The sequence below is a fragment of the Crotalus tigris genome, unplaced genomic scaffold (genome assembly GCF_016545835.1).
Source record: "Crotalus tigris isolate CLP2741 ecotype Arizona unplaced genomic scaffold, ASM1654583v1 scf7180000017903.3850313, whole genome shotgun sequence".
NCBI classification, from domain to species: domain Eukaryota; kingdom Metazoa; phylum Chordata; class Lepidosauria; order Squamata; family Viperidae; genus Crotalus; species Crotalus tigris.
Window position 1 is genome coordinate 1,440,464 of NW_024096713.1, and position 13,847 is coordinate 1,454,310.

Genomic DNA, 13,847 nt, shown 5'->3' on the forward strand with positions numbered 1-13,847 from the left:
CTTTCAGATGTTGCAAGAGAGATTTCGTGAATTTGCTCGAGACACTGGGAATATTGGACAGGAACGTGTTGATACCGTCAATCACATGGCTGATGAACTCATTAATTCTGGACATTCTGATGCTGCTACTATTGCCGAGTGGAAAGATGGTCTCAATGAGGCCTGGGCTGACCTCTTGGAACTCATTGACACAAGAACACAGATCCTTGCAGCCTCTTATGAACTCCACAAATTTTACCATGATGCCAAGGAGATCTTTGGACGAATACAGGATAAACATAAGAAACTGCCTGAAGAACTTGGGCGGGATCAAAACACAGTAGAAACCTTGCAAAGGATGCATACAACATTTGAGCATGATATTCAGGCCTTAGGAACGCAGGTATGCATGTTAAATAAACACATTATTTATCTATTTACTTCTATGCCTTCCGTCTTTCTATCCAAAGTGACTTTGGGCGGCTTAGAGTACATAAGAGGATCCCTGCTGACTTAGAGCAAAACCCATATTGTCAGGTATTTTGCATAACTCAGTGGTCTGTGGATGCATTTGGGAAGCTCACAATTATGAGAAGATTATTAGGCCACTTCTACCATTGCTTCCCAGCAATTAATATGTAAGGTATCCCACTTGCATTTTGGCAGGTAATACAGAGCTATTGAAACTAACAGCCACTGATAGCACCATAATTCATGCATTTGTCTAGGCCTATTTTGATGGCAGCAAACTCCATAATTTATCTATTTGTTGTCTTTCTTTTTTGGCACATGGAAAATCTTCATGCTAGAATAGGGATTTGATTTGTTGATGGGTGGTGAAAAAAAGCTATAGAAAATAAATTCCATGGAATTCTTCAATGGGGATTGTCAATTGTAACTTTCATAAAGTGGCTGGGCATTCTCTAGAACTTTTCTTGATTTTTAAAAACTTCTTTTCTTTAACGTACCATTATTACTATCAAAAATTACAAAAGAGCCCTATATGATTTAAAGCTGCTTTTTGGTTGAGGCTTTTAATTTTTAAACGGAGACAATAACTATAGATAGGAGGGGAGAAGGACTACAATATCTACCTCCAAACATTTTCCTAAAATTTCTAAAAAATTAAAAATTGGATCCCCATTCACATGTGCATGTTGGCAAGGGACTGAGGTAGTGGTGATAGTGGTATTTCAGAATTTATAAAAAGAGATTTTTAATTCTGCCTCTATCAGTATAATTTCTAAATGGGGCCAGAATATATTTATTTGTATGTAATTAAACAGTATAGTGGAAACATTTAAACTCCAAAACACGATGTCAGGAAATTGGATGCTGCACAGAGGGACTCAACTCATATAACTTCGTGACTTGTTTAAACCTAGCACATCTATCTATTTTCTATGAATGGAGTATTAGCAACTTTGCTGTCAGTCATTAGAAATCATCAGTTCAGTATACCATTCAAGTTTTAATTATATATTGCCAGTATGGCTGGGTAATTTCAAAATATAAAAGAAAATTGGTGTTTAGTTGCAAGTTTTGTTTTTGTTTTTAAATAAAAGGAGATATTAATTATCAGATTGTGCAGCTTCCCTGTGTCCTCAGAAGTTGCAGCATAAATAAAGCCCCAATTATGAATCTATTTCAGCAAAGCACATTTGATAAAGATGCATAAATAATCCTAAGTATCTGCCTACACAATTGACTGTTTTGACTGCTTTGTTTCCATTTTTTTTCACATCAGGTGAGACAACTCCAAGAGGATGCTGCCCGCCTTCAGTCTGCCTATGCTGGGGACAAGGCTGATGATATCCAGAAGCGGGAAAATGAGGTTTTGGAGGCATGGAAAGCATTGCTAGATGCCTGCGAAGGACGCAGGGTCAGACTAGTGGATACTGGTGACAAATTCCGTTTCTTCAGTATGGTCCGTGACCTCATGCTTTGGATGGATGATGTAATTCGCCAGATTGAAGCCCAAGAAAAGCCAAGGTAAGCAGGACTAAGATACAGAAACTTAGGCTATAGGTCTTTTATAGCAGTAAAGTGGACTGCTATGAAATCTATGACATCTATCGAAATTCTGAAATATTTAGGTTTAATTAGATGAATTCAAATCCAAATTTAATGAAAAAACATAATGAGGCACTTGTTGATATAAGTGTTCTGTTTCAAGGTTGCAGGCATGCACTGTTCTGTCCCAGCCTATGTGAGTTCTTGTTAACTCACAAGGACAAACCCCTCTTTTAACAAGTAGGCTGGAAATGCAGGAAAAAAGAACCCTTTTATTAATTAGGTACAGACCTGCAAAATATCCCAAAAGCAAAGGTAAACAAAACACGATGCAAACGGAGAATTGTCCAAAGGCAAACAGAGCACGATTCAAACAGAGAATTGTTCACAGGCAAGGCATACAAAACATGATTCCATGAAACTTGAGTCCTTTGCAAGCAGTTGCCTTCAGCAACCAGCACCGCCCACACCTTCCCTTTTTATTATGCAGCCCCAAGGCGTGGCTTCTCAATGCCTTCTCCTCCCTTGGAGTTGCCCCATTGCCTCCCTCTGTCCTGCTCTTGTTGCCTGTCTGCGTTTGTGTGCGTCTATGGAGTCTTCCAGCTGTGAGTCCTCAGAGTCTGACTCAGCTTCCCCACACAGCTAGGTCTCAGCCTGAGCATGATTGGAGGGGCCAGGCTCTTCATCAGATTGTAAATCCTGGAGCTCATCAGAGCCTTCCTCCTCCTCTGATGGCTCTCCAGGTCCCTCCTCCTCGTCCTCTGATTCCCTGGACTCAGCTGCCAGGTCCCCTGGCTGGCATGGACTCACAACATGCACATGCAGACACAATTCTAAAGAACTGAAGTATTTACTACAGTTTAGGTAGATAACCATAGACAAGATTGTAATTCAAATTCCTACAGAGCATGCTTGGGTAAAAAAATGCCAATTATAGTCTAAGAAGCAAGAGTCACAAAATGCGAAATTAGATAATAAGCCAATCAAAGAGTCAAAGGGTGGTTAGCAAGAAGCCAGAACAAGAATCACAAACCTGGAATGCCAAACAAAGATTGAAAGCAAAGCAACTATCTAAATCTGTTTGCAGACAGCTAACTAAAATTATTCATGCGTCACCCTTTGCCTAGCAATGAGCCTCATTGAGGAGTCTTATGTTCCTCACTTCATACTTCTAGATCTGGGGCTTGGAGGTCATGGCTTGTCTTTGATTGCTCCAGCTGAACAGAAGATGTTTGTATCTGATCAACCTCAAATGAATTCTGGCTTAATGATTCCTGAGGCTGACAGTCCTGAGACAATCCACAGGCTCAACTGGAGCAACATTGTAGGAGTCAGAGTCAGATACTGAAACGTGGCTCACAACATTAGGTTTCTACTTGTAAAGTAACAATTGAGACAAAAATATACTACCTCAGAATGAAGTTGGTCTCTCTGCTAACAGTGAGCCATAAAGTCGAAGATTGTACAATTTTTTTCACATGGACAAACAAGTGCTTTTATAGCTATAAGAGGCCAACAAGATTTCTAGCTTCACAATTTTGCCTGTTGCTTCAATGATAATTGCAAATTTCTATTTGACTTGGACAAACTGGAATGGATTTGATCCTTTCATAGTTGTTTTTCCAGTTCAACTGCAGAATACAGAGTCAGAGTTAGGATTGCAGGTAATCCTCATCTAACGACAGCAATTGGGACCCGAATTTCCCATTACCAAGCAATGCAGTCATAAAGCACAATGTTAATGATTGCATTGCTTACCCCTAGCAATCCCGGCCATCCCTATTGCCATCGTTCTGATTGTTGTGTCAGTTCTGGATGGATGTTATCTGAAGTGGGGGGAGTGGGTGGAATTGTGCAACAGTGAGTTCCACATTTAAGATGAAATATTTAGCTTTTAACATATGTGGCTGTTAAAAAAAAATAGGATTAAATAGAGCAAAGCAGGCATAACTCCAGAAAATGGATTGCTTTTATCCAAAAGAAAGAATGAAGCCTCCAGTGTGGATTAGCTCCCGTACAGTCCTTTTTATAGGTTTTAAGACATATTTACTATTTGGATTTTAAATTACCTATATTTTATTTTAGGGATGTTTCTTCTGTAGAACTGTTGATGAACAATCACCAAGGGATCAAAGCAGAAATAGATGCTCGAAATGATAGCTTTACAACCTGCATTGAGCTTGGTAAATCATTGCTGGCAAGAAAACACTATGCTTCAGAAGAGGTACTGTGTGCTTTCTGACTACAGATAGGCAACTTTGCAAAGAGTATATAAAAACTCTCTTTCTCTCTCTCTCTTAGAGTAGGTGAATTTTTACATTCCCTCTTTCCACTTGCATACATACATACCAATAGGCCTGACTTAACAATCACAACTGCGACTGGCAAACTCCATCACTAAATGATGCAGTCATTAAGTGAGACATCTCATGACCATATTGCGATTTTACTGCCAGTTTCTCTATTGACTCTGATTATCAGAAGTTGGCTGTGACGCATGCAACTGGCGTTCATATGACTGGGATGCCGCAACTGTCATAAACTCCTGCTGGTTGCAAAGACCCAAATCTCAATCACAGGACCGCAGAGATGGCGCAATCGTTGTAAGTGGGAGAACCATTTGTAAAGTTATTCTTCAGCACTATTGTAACTTTGAATGGATAGGATTACCTGTAGTTTGAATTGTGCTCACACTTAATTAGAAGCTAGTGCTGAAGTACAAGTAAAATATGTCCTTATACCTTTAAAACACAGGTAGTCCTCAGCCTGTTATCGTGGCCATTCAAAATTATGACAGTGCCAAATGAATGGTAGTTACGATCGGTCCTCAGAGTTTTGCCCATTCCACTACCCTCTGCAGTCATGTGATCATGATCTGAATGCTGGGCAGTTGGGTCACACCTACAACCAATTGTAGTGCCCTGTGATCTCATGATTGCCATTTGCAATCTTTCTTCCCAGTTTTCCCACATAATCAAGTCTCCCCCACCTGTGCACCAAGTTTGTGCTGCACCAGCCTCTTGTGCATGCTCCCCAATCCATGCCATACCTCTCATGTACCCTTCCTGACCTGTGCCACACTTCTAGTGCACAACCCTGCATCCTTGCACACTTTCCACACTTGCCAGACTTCTCCTTGACTCTCCCCTGTGCACCTCCCCTTACTTGTGCTGTGCCTCACACTCTTCCTAACTCATTCCATGCTCTTATGTACCTGCTCACACTCTGCACCTTCATACATCTTCCATGACCTTCCCTCACATCCTTGCAGAGCCCCCTTGACCCTCCCACCCCATGTGGCCCCTTGTTTCCTCCTCCACCCACAGCAGCCACTTACCTGCCTGCCAGTTTAGGACTTACAACTTTCTGCTTGCTCCCTCACTGACTTTGGTTGTTAGAAGTCAGCAAGAAATTGGCTCACTTAATGACCATGGGATTCCGTTAACAGCAGCAGTTAAAGTAGTCATAATTTATGACTGCATTGCTTAGCAAGAGAAATTTCAGTCCGGTTGCTGTTCTAAGTTAAGAACTACTTATAGCAGAATTTAAATATAATCCAATTCACGTACCTGGTGAAATAAAACACTTTAAGCTTTACTGCTACAAGGTTGTAAGTAAAGTTCCAAATGGAAGGATAGTTCCAAAATGGTAATACTGATGTATGTAGAAGAACATTTTTCCAGTTGCTACTGTTAAAAGTAAGATGGAGTCATTATTTTATTTATATATTAAATGTATTAATCATTATTCTTGGCTCTGGTTTTTAAACATTATCACAAGAATGCTGTGACAGTAATGCTGTGCTGTGGCTCATTTATTATGGTTGTTTGGAACCATGTTATAATTAATTACAAAGTCTATAGATGATACTGATTTCCATTTTAAACATTTCTTTTAGATAAAAGAGAAGTTACTGCAGTTGACAGAAAAGAGAAAAGAAATGATTGACAAGTGGGAAGACAGATGGGAGTGGCTGAGATTGAGTAAGAATCCCAAATCTGCCTGTTTATAATGGCATGACCTTTTTTGTTTTTGAAGAATTGTATTTCAGATGAATTGTATTTCAGATTGTAAAGATATAACTGATTGTTACCTTCCTTCCTCCCTCCCTCCCTCCCTCCCTCCCTCCCTCCCTCCCTCCTATTTATTATTGTTGAAAAGCTTATGATTAAAAAAAATATTGTGGCAGATGTTCCTATTAGTCAGAGCCTACTTGATCAGGGTGAAGGGATAAACAATAGAAAGACATTCACAGTATATGTAAGTAAATATGCATAATAAAACAAGAATAAAAAACACTAATGTGGGACAAAGGAAAATTGTCTAAATATTTTCATATTCACTTTAATTTTTGTGGCAGTCAGACCACAGGTCATAAAAGAGATTTGCACATGTTGTATCCCAGCAAGAATTTAAAGAATCTGCCCTTGGGACTGGCCTTGTTGTGGGAGACGGCTGGGGGTTATAATTCAGCACTATATGGAAGATGACAGGTTTCCCCATCCCTGTGGTATAGTATAAATTATAAAATATTTACTAGCTCTGAACATGGTATATTTCTGACTTTAACTTAGTTTTGGAAGTGCACCAGTTTTCAAGGGATGCCAGTGTTGCCGAGGCCTGGCTGTTGGGACAGGAGCCGTATTTATCAAGTCGTGAAATAGGGCAAAGCGTGGATGAAGTAGAGAAGCTCATCAAGAGGCACGAAGCATTTGAAAAATCAGCAGCAACTTGGGATGAAAGATTTTCAGCACTTGAAAGACTTACCACGGTAGGTTACAAGAGCCCATTCACATGCTTTTCATGATTATTACCTGACTTTAAATTTTCTAATTAATCACACAAATCATTAATCAAGGATAAGCAATATTTATTAAATATAATTACATTAATCAAATAAAAACAATATTTCTGAAGCGAGCATAGTTAGTGCTATGAAGTATCATATGTTTACATCGCATTAGTGGGAGCAGCAGAAATCACATCACCCCAAAAATGGACACTCACAAAATCCTAATTTTTATATAAATTCAAGTAAAAATGGCTGGAATCTTTCAAAATTGCAGTGTAATTATTGCAATGTTATTGCAAGCAAGCTCATAATAGTTTTAAGGAAGAGATCCTGAGATTTGGCAATCCCTTCAGATTTTGGCCAGTACTACAGGTAGTCCTCAACTTACAACCACAGTTGAGCCTAAAATTTCTATTGTTAATAGAAGACAGTTGTCAACTGAGTTGTTAATAACTTTTCTTGCCACAGCTATTAAGTGAGTCACTGCAATTGTTAAGTTAGTAACATGGTTGTTAAGTGAATCTGGTTTCCCCATTGACTTTGCTTGTCAGAAGGTCACAATTGGGGATCACATGACTCTGGGACACTGGAACTGTCATAAATATGAGTCAGTTGCCAAACGTCTGAATTTTGATCACATGACCAATGGAATGCTGCAATGGTTGTTACGTGTGAAAAACAGTCATAAATCACTTTTTTCAGTGCCATTGTTTGAATGGTCACTAAATGAATTATTGTAAAGTCAAGGTCTACCTAAAATAAACATCCCTTCTTGTGTGAAAAAACAAAGATTAGTAATACACTTTTTAAAATATTCTCACTACATACAGCTTTTTAAAAAGTTTGTAAATGTTAATTAAGAAATTGAACTTGCATTGATTTTAAATTAGAACAACTGAGGTTACATTTTTACGATATCTTTTACTATTGCAATGAATGGCCTTCATCCTAATTGATACTAGGGTATATTAGAGTTATGAAAAGACTGAGGCATATTAATACAGTACTATAAACAGTAAAACTTCATCATTAATAAAAATCAATTGAATTTTTTTTTTTAAAAAAATTAAGATTTAAACCAAGTTTGAAACTTTAAAATGTCTTGCTAAAGCTTGAACCTGATGTTGGAATGATGGCACTGTCAAACAGCATTGCAAAAACTGGGTAAATAAGCTTAAGTGGCTCATAATCTTTGCCTTTTCTTACTCTGCCAAAAAAGAAAAGAAGCAATGAGGTTTCTAAAACTGTTTTTCTAGCTCAGATTAAAAGCTTAGCTGGAGGTGTGAAAACAACAGCAGTGGCTGTCCTTCCTATGCAGAGTGCTTGATCCTTCTCCCATCCCATTCCACTTCTTCCAATGATTTTTACCTGAGGAGAAAGGGGGGGAAAAAGGAACTAGGGCACTTTAAATGTCAGAAAATATGGTCTAATAGTTCATGGGAAGTGTAGTTTCCCCTGTTTGAAGTATCTAGAGCAGGCATGTCAAACTCGTATCGGGACTTTTTCCCCATTGCCAGCAATGGGGTGGGTGCAGTTTTGGTGTGACACATCTGGCCTGTGGGCTGGCAGTTTGACATGCCTGATCTAGGGGATTAAAGTTACAGAAATTGGATTATTCAGTTGGAGTACAATGAATTTTTTCTATCTTGCAGCTGGGAGTAGCCTACTACAGCCTAGCTGTTATGTCTGATATAGGAGATAAGGAGCCTCACTTTCCATTATCTGGGCTTAATGGGATAAAAAATTAAGTCTGTGAATGAAGGAACCCTAATTTATTGTTTTCTTGAATTTTCTCTGTTCCTGCAATCTCATTCCCTTCTCTCCCCTCCAGTTGGAATTGTTGGAAGTACGTAGACAGCAAGAGGAAGAGGAGCGGAAGAGACAGCCTCCTTCTCCAGAGCCAAGCCCCAGGACTGGGGAGGAGTCTCAGTGGTGAGTATCTGGAGAAGGATATGATGTAACACAAAAGTGAACCTAAAACCTCATATAAAAGCTCAGTTAAGCTTTCTTCAGATAGCCGGCTGTAGGTGAATATTTTTAATAAATATTCATTCATTGATTAGAGCTACTGTATATGCAATTTCATCACTAGGAAAATACTTTGATGCAGGGTTAAGGAATCTTTAGGTGATCAAGAGCCATACTAATTCAGAGGACCTGAAGGCAGCAAAGTTGATGGTACAATATCATACATCTTAGTAGGGAACTCCCTTTGGAGTCATTTTTCACAGTGAAGACCTAATTTGGTGTATATGATACAATTTTCATATATTTCTCATATCAGAGTATCAGTTGTCAGTATTATATTCAATGAGTGCATTCTTTCTGAATGCTACAAAAAGACTTAAAAGCCACTTGTGATATAGCAAGCACACTCTCCTTTGCGTTTGCATGCTGGCTTAATTACAGGGCAGGCCATACAAACCCAAAAGGGAACAAAGAGTTTTTTAAAAGATGAATTTAAGTATAGATGTACAGTATAGGAAAAAGGGTATTTTTATTCAGTTTTTTTTTTTTTTGAAGATCATTTGAACAGTAAATAGCTATTACCTTGCATTAGTGTGGAAATAATATTCATCTATTGAAACTTTGCATGTATCTTTGTTTGGTGCTAGAAATTCAGACTTGGTAGGACTGGATATGTGTATGAAAGACATAGAAATGGGAAGTTTGCATGCGATGCATTCTGCCATTCAGGAAAAGATATTAGAAAACAATTCAGGCATTCACAATGGTTTTTCTCATGGAGGCAAGTTCTTCTCTGAAAATGTTACATTCTGATTTCATATACTGCACAAATCAATATATGAAAAAGAAAAGTAAAAAAGGGAATAAAATCTGTTTGGAAGATCAAGATGAAAGACAATTCAAAGTAAAAATTCACCTTCTAAAGATTTAATAAAGTGGTAATCAGAGTACATTAGATTACATTTTCAGGTCTTGACAGATTTAAGCAGATACCTTGGTTCATTAAAAGTAACTTGTCTTTTGTATTATCTTTCACTCTTGGCTTTATCTTTTCTACAGGGATGGCATAAAAGGAGAAAAGGTTGCCCAGAATGGTTTGTCACCAGACCAGGAATCTCCCCGGGTTAGTTACCGTTCCCAAACCTACCAAAAGTACAAAAACTTTAATAGTAGATGGACAACTAGTGACCAACCACAATCTGGACTCTGAGATGCAAAGCAGTTTGTGAGAAACCGTTGGCTGCTTTTTTTTCTGTTTCTCTTTATTTACTTTCAAGTTCCTTTCACTGCCTCTCTCTCCCACACCTTCAAGCTACCAAGATTTATTTAACAAATATCCACCACATATACTGAATATATACCTACATATATATTCATTCATTTCTTGAATTTAATATTTTAGATGCTGTCAGATATTTGGTTGCATTGCTTCATTGTTTTTGTTTCATTATCTCTTATTGTGAGATTTTCACTTTGTTAATAGCCTTGAGAATTTTTGCAGTTCAAGCCACTTCTTTATGTGAGTAATTGAAATGTAATGAAATCTCATCAAAATCGAAGACAAGAAGTAGAATCTGACAGGTATGATGCTTCTAGCTGTACTAACAGATTTGAGAGCAAAATGCTGGCAAAACAACAGCATTGTCACCAAACAATTTGGCTGTACATACTGCAGAGAAGACAGGAGGGGGAATTAAACAAAGTAGAAGCACCTGGCTATGGATATACTATCTAGTGGTTAATATCATTTGACATTCCAAGCAAGTGATATCATGAATCAACAATACATAACAGAAATAAATAACAGAATAATAGTTGGAAGGGACCTTGGAGATCTTCTAGTTCAGTGTTTCTCAACCTTGACAATTTTAAGGCATGTGGACTTCAACTCCCAGAATTCCACAGCCAGCAATGCTGGCTGTGGAATTCTGGGAGTTGAAGTCCACATGCATTAAAATTGTCAAGGTTGAGAAACACTGTTCTAGTTCAACCTCCTGCTCAGGCAGGAAACTCTATACCATTTCAGACAAATAACAGATTGCTTAAAAATTAGTAACTAATTATCTCTAACAGCTGGATCACTTCTGATTTCACATTACCTCTACAAGGATTACTTCAGATGTGAGTGCTTCAGTTCACCTGGTATAGAAATTTAATTAAGCTTGGAGGTATAGAAATGTCAGACTTGATCCTAAATTCTGTTAGCTTCTAGGTCCCATTACAGTCAGTGAGATTATACAAAAGATTTCTCTCTCATTCCTTGAATATGTGCCTGTATTCAAGGAAAAATGGGCATACAGATTACAGTGTAACAGCCAGGGGCTACTTTCACTTTTTATTTTCAGACCAAACATGCAGTTTAATGAACCACAGCATGAATGACCTGTTACCTACAGAGACCAGGAAGGAAAGGTTTTATGACATCTAAACCTGAGATAATACTTACATGCATTTGTACAAGCTAGGATTTGTGGTGTCCTTGGTGTTCCCTAAGCTTGGTGGTTTTCTTGTATATGTTTCATTACCAAACTAGATAACATGATCAGCTAGGACTAGTTGGCTAGAAATCCCTGATTAAAAGCTGGTTTACAAATCTTGTTTGCATTTTCTGATCATCTCAGGATTGGATGTGATTAAACCTATCCTTGTTTATGGCTTAAATTTTATGCATTCTCAAAATGTAGATGATCATGTTAACTAGTGTGTATCAAAAGTGATTAAACCAAAAGTTTTGACTCAATCAGTGATTAGTACCAGAAAAATCAGAGCTGCTTATGCCTTATCACCCAGATCAGTTCTTACCACAAAAAGTCTTTCAAACTGAAATCATAAGCACACATTATAAAGGAATAAATCTCAGTGAAAGCAGAATTTTTATTGAGAAAACAAGTATAGGGATCAGTCTTTTGAGATTGATGCTTTACAACTATAAAGCATTTAACGATTAAAATTATCCTTTTTTCAAAGTTTAGAGGCATATATCTTTATATTTCTGCACTCATTTTTATTTTTCCCTGTGACACATAAGTTAGACCAAGTGAAGGAACATGACATTTCTTTTCACATGTTCACATGTCACAGTACCCACTCTCTTTGAAATAGTAATCCTTGATAACCAACTTGTTTTTAATTGAAGGAGGCCTTGGCTATGTGCATGGCCATATTCTTGTGGAAGGGAGAAGAGACGAGAATAAGATTGACACTTTAGCTCCTAATCCATATTCCTCTACACAGAAAGTGTAACATATGGGAAGACTATTATGAAGAATAGAGGGAAGAAGTAAGATGAGTAGAGGATGAAAATTTTATTCTGTTGAAGTTATGTGAGACCCCCATAGTGAAATTTGGGGGGGGGGAAATAATTTTCAGCTGGCTCCAGCATTAGAGAGAGTGAGGCAATGTTCTTAGACAGTAACAAAGATTTTTAGTTAACCTCTCCAAGTGTCTCTAAATTATTTTTAAAAGAAGCAATGGAATATTATATGTGTACAGTATGACTATTATATTGCTTTATAATGCTACTTCAGAAACTTGGGTTTATCCATAGTAGTCCCATCCACTTCTTTGTGAAACCTGCAGTAGAATGGCCTACTGGAATCCAATTAATTGCTTTAAATTAACATCAGAAAGGTATATACACATGCTGAAAATGCAAAGTAATTCTATTTGTTTTATTCATCTATTTTTATTTAAACTGTGTTTTATCTTCTTAGTGAACACAACTGATTTTAATGAAAGCCAGTCAAAAACATTTTGCTGCCCGTGGTAGAGCAACCTCCTTCTCAATTCAAAGTATATAGTAGCCAAACACAATCACGTTATTTTGGCATATGAGGCTGAAAAAATTACCCTATTCTCCATCCACTGTACTGAAATACAATAATAACATGAATGATTTTCAATTTGCTTTTGATGACTCCTAAATGTTCTCTTAGAGATATCTGTTTCACTATCCTTAATGATAGGGCTGAAAACAGTTAACAAAATTTGCTAAAGATAGTTAATACCTATTAAATAATGTGCAATTAATGTATTAAAATATTTCATTTTGTAAACCAGATTATGGCATAGTAGATGAGTGGTTTCTATAGATAGATGATAGTTGGACCATTAAGAAAGATTGACATAATGTATTTTACTTTCACTCGCCTTTATTTCAGGAAGCATTTAATTTGTAAACTTTACAACTATAGAGTAGTTTCCAACAATTATCTTTAACAAACTGCAGTTAGTAAATCTGGTTTTCTTTTGTCATATGGAAGGATTAAAATAATAACTGGTAGAATTTGTGAGAAACAAGAAAGCTTGGATGTATACTTTAATACACTTTTGTTTTTATTATCATGCACATCTCTTCTTTTCTCTTATCAGGATATCAGCATAAAGCTTCTTAATTTTTTTATGTAATTCGATGTGGTTTTTTTAATATTTTGGTCTTCTGTTGCACTTACTGTTTGGTCTCTGCCCCTCAAAGTGCATTAAAGAATGCAGTAATTAGAAGTGCATTCTAGTCACAAGTGTCTGAGGCATTTCAAAATAATTGGCTATATATCCAAGAGAAAACTAGTACAAAGTATATCTGATTTTAATCACACAGAGAGGTGCTGCAATTCTCTCCATTAATCATGGGTTATAATTTGGTTAAAAAAAATTACATTCAAAATTACGTTGATTGTAAGAATGTATGGGCTACATTTTATTACCACAAATTTCTTCATTATTCATCATCTAATGACACAGAGGTTCAGGAGGAAAAAGACAATGCAATATTTATTTATGCACTTTGAAAGCAAGGGAGGGATATCACTCTCCCTCTCCCACTGCATCAGAATTTGCAAACCTCAAGAAGAAGCTGACCACTAAATTGACTTGCGATTAACCTTCCAGTGATGAAAATGTGTATTCATAACAAGCCTATGTCCCATCTGTTTCATTGTTGTTGTTAACCCTTAGCACCCATGTCTTTGCATGCTCAGAGCATGTTTCCATTAAAAGTTTATTTAGCTCCATTCTTTACCCCTCACCTTTTTGGTGTCATGCATAGTTTGCCTACATGTTTATTTGTTTGGGGAGGGGTGTTTTGTTTATGGTTCAA

The 13,847-nt window shown here is 37.3% G+C and overlaps 1 protein-coding gene across 4 annotated transcripts in view; it reads left to right on the forward strand.

The window, feature by feature from the left end:
* SPTBN1 (spectrin beta, non-erythrocytic 1) overlaps positions 1-13,847 on the forward strand; it is a 220,935-nt gene that overhangs the window by 196,327 nt on the left and 10,761 nt on the right. For 3 of the 4 annotated variants that reach the window (XM_039344336.1, XM_039344337.1, XM_039344338.1), the window contains 7 exons: positions 8-382; positions 1,727-1,971; positions 4,078-4,216; positions 5,891-5,975; positions 6,567-6,763; positions 8,616-8,716; positions 9,812-9,875. In XM_039344336.1, coding sequence (XP_039200270.1) covers positions 8-382; positions 1,727-1,971; positions 4,078-4,216; positions 5,891-5,975; positions 6,567-6,763; positions 8,616-8,716; positions 9,812-9,875 — 1,206 coding nt within the window. Of the gene's footprint in view, positions 1-7; positions 383-1,726; positions 1,972-4,077; positions 4,217-5,890; positions 5,976-6,566; positions 6,764-8,615; positions 8,717-9,811; positions 9,963-13,847 lie in introns of those variants that run through there. The other variant, XM_039344339.1, reaches the window with a different exon arrangement.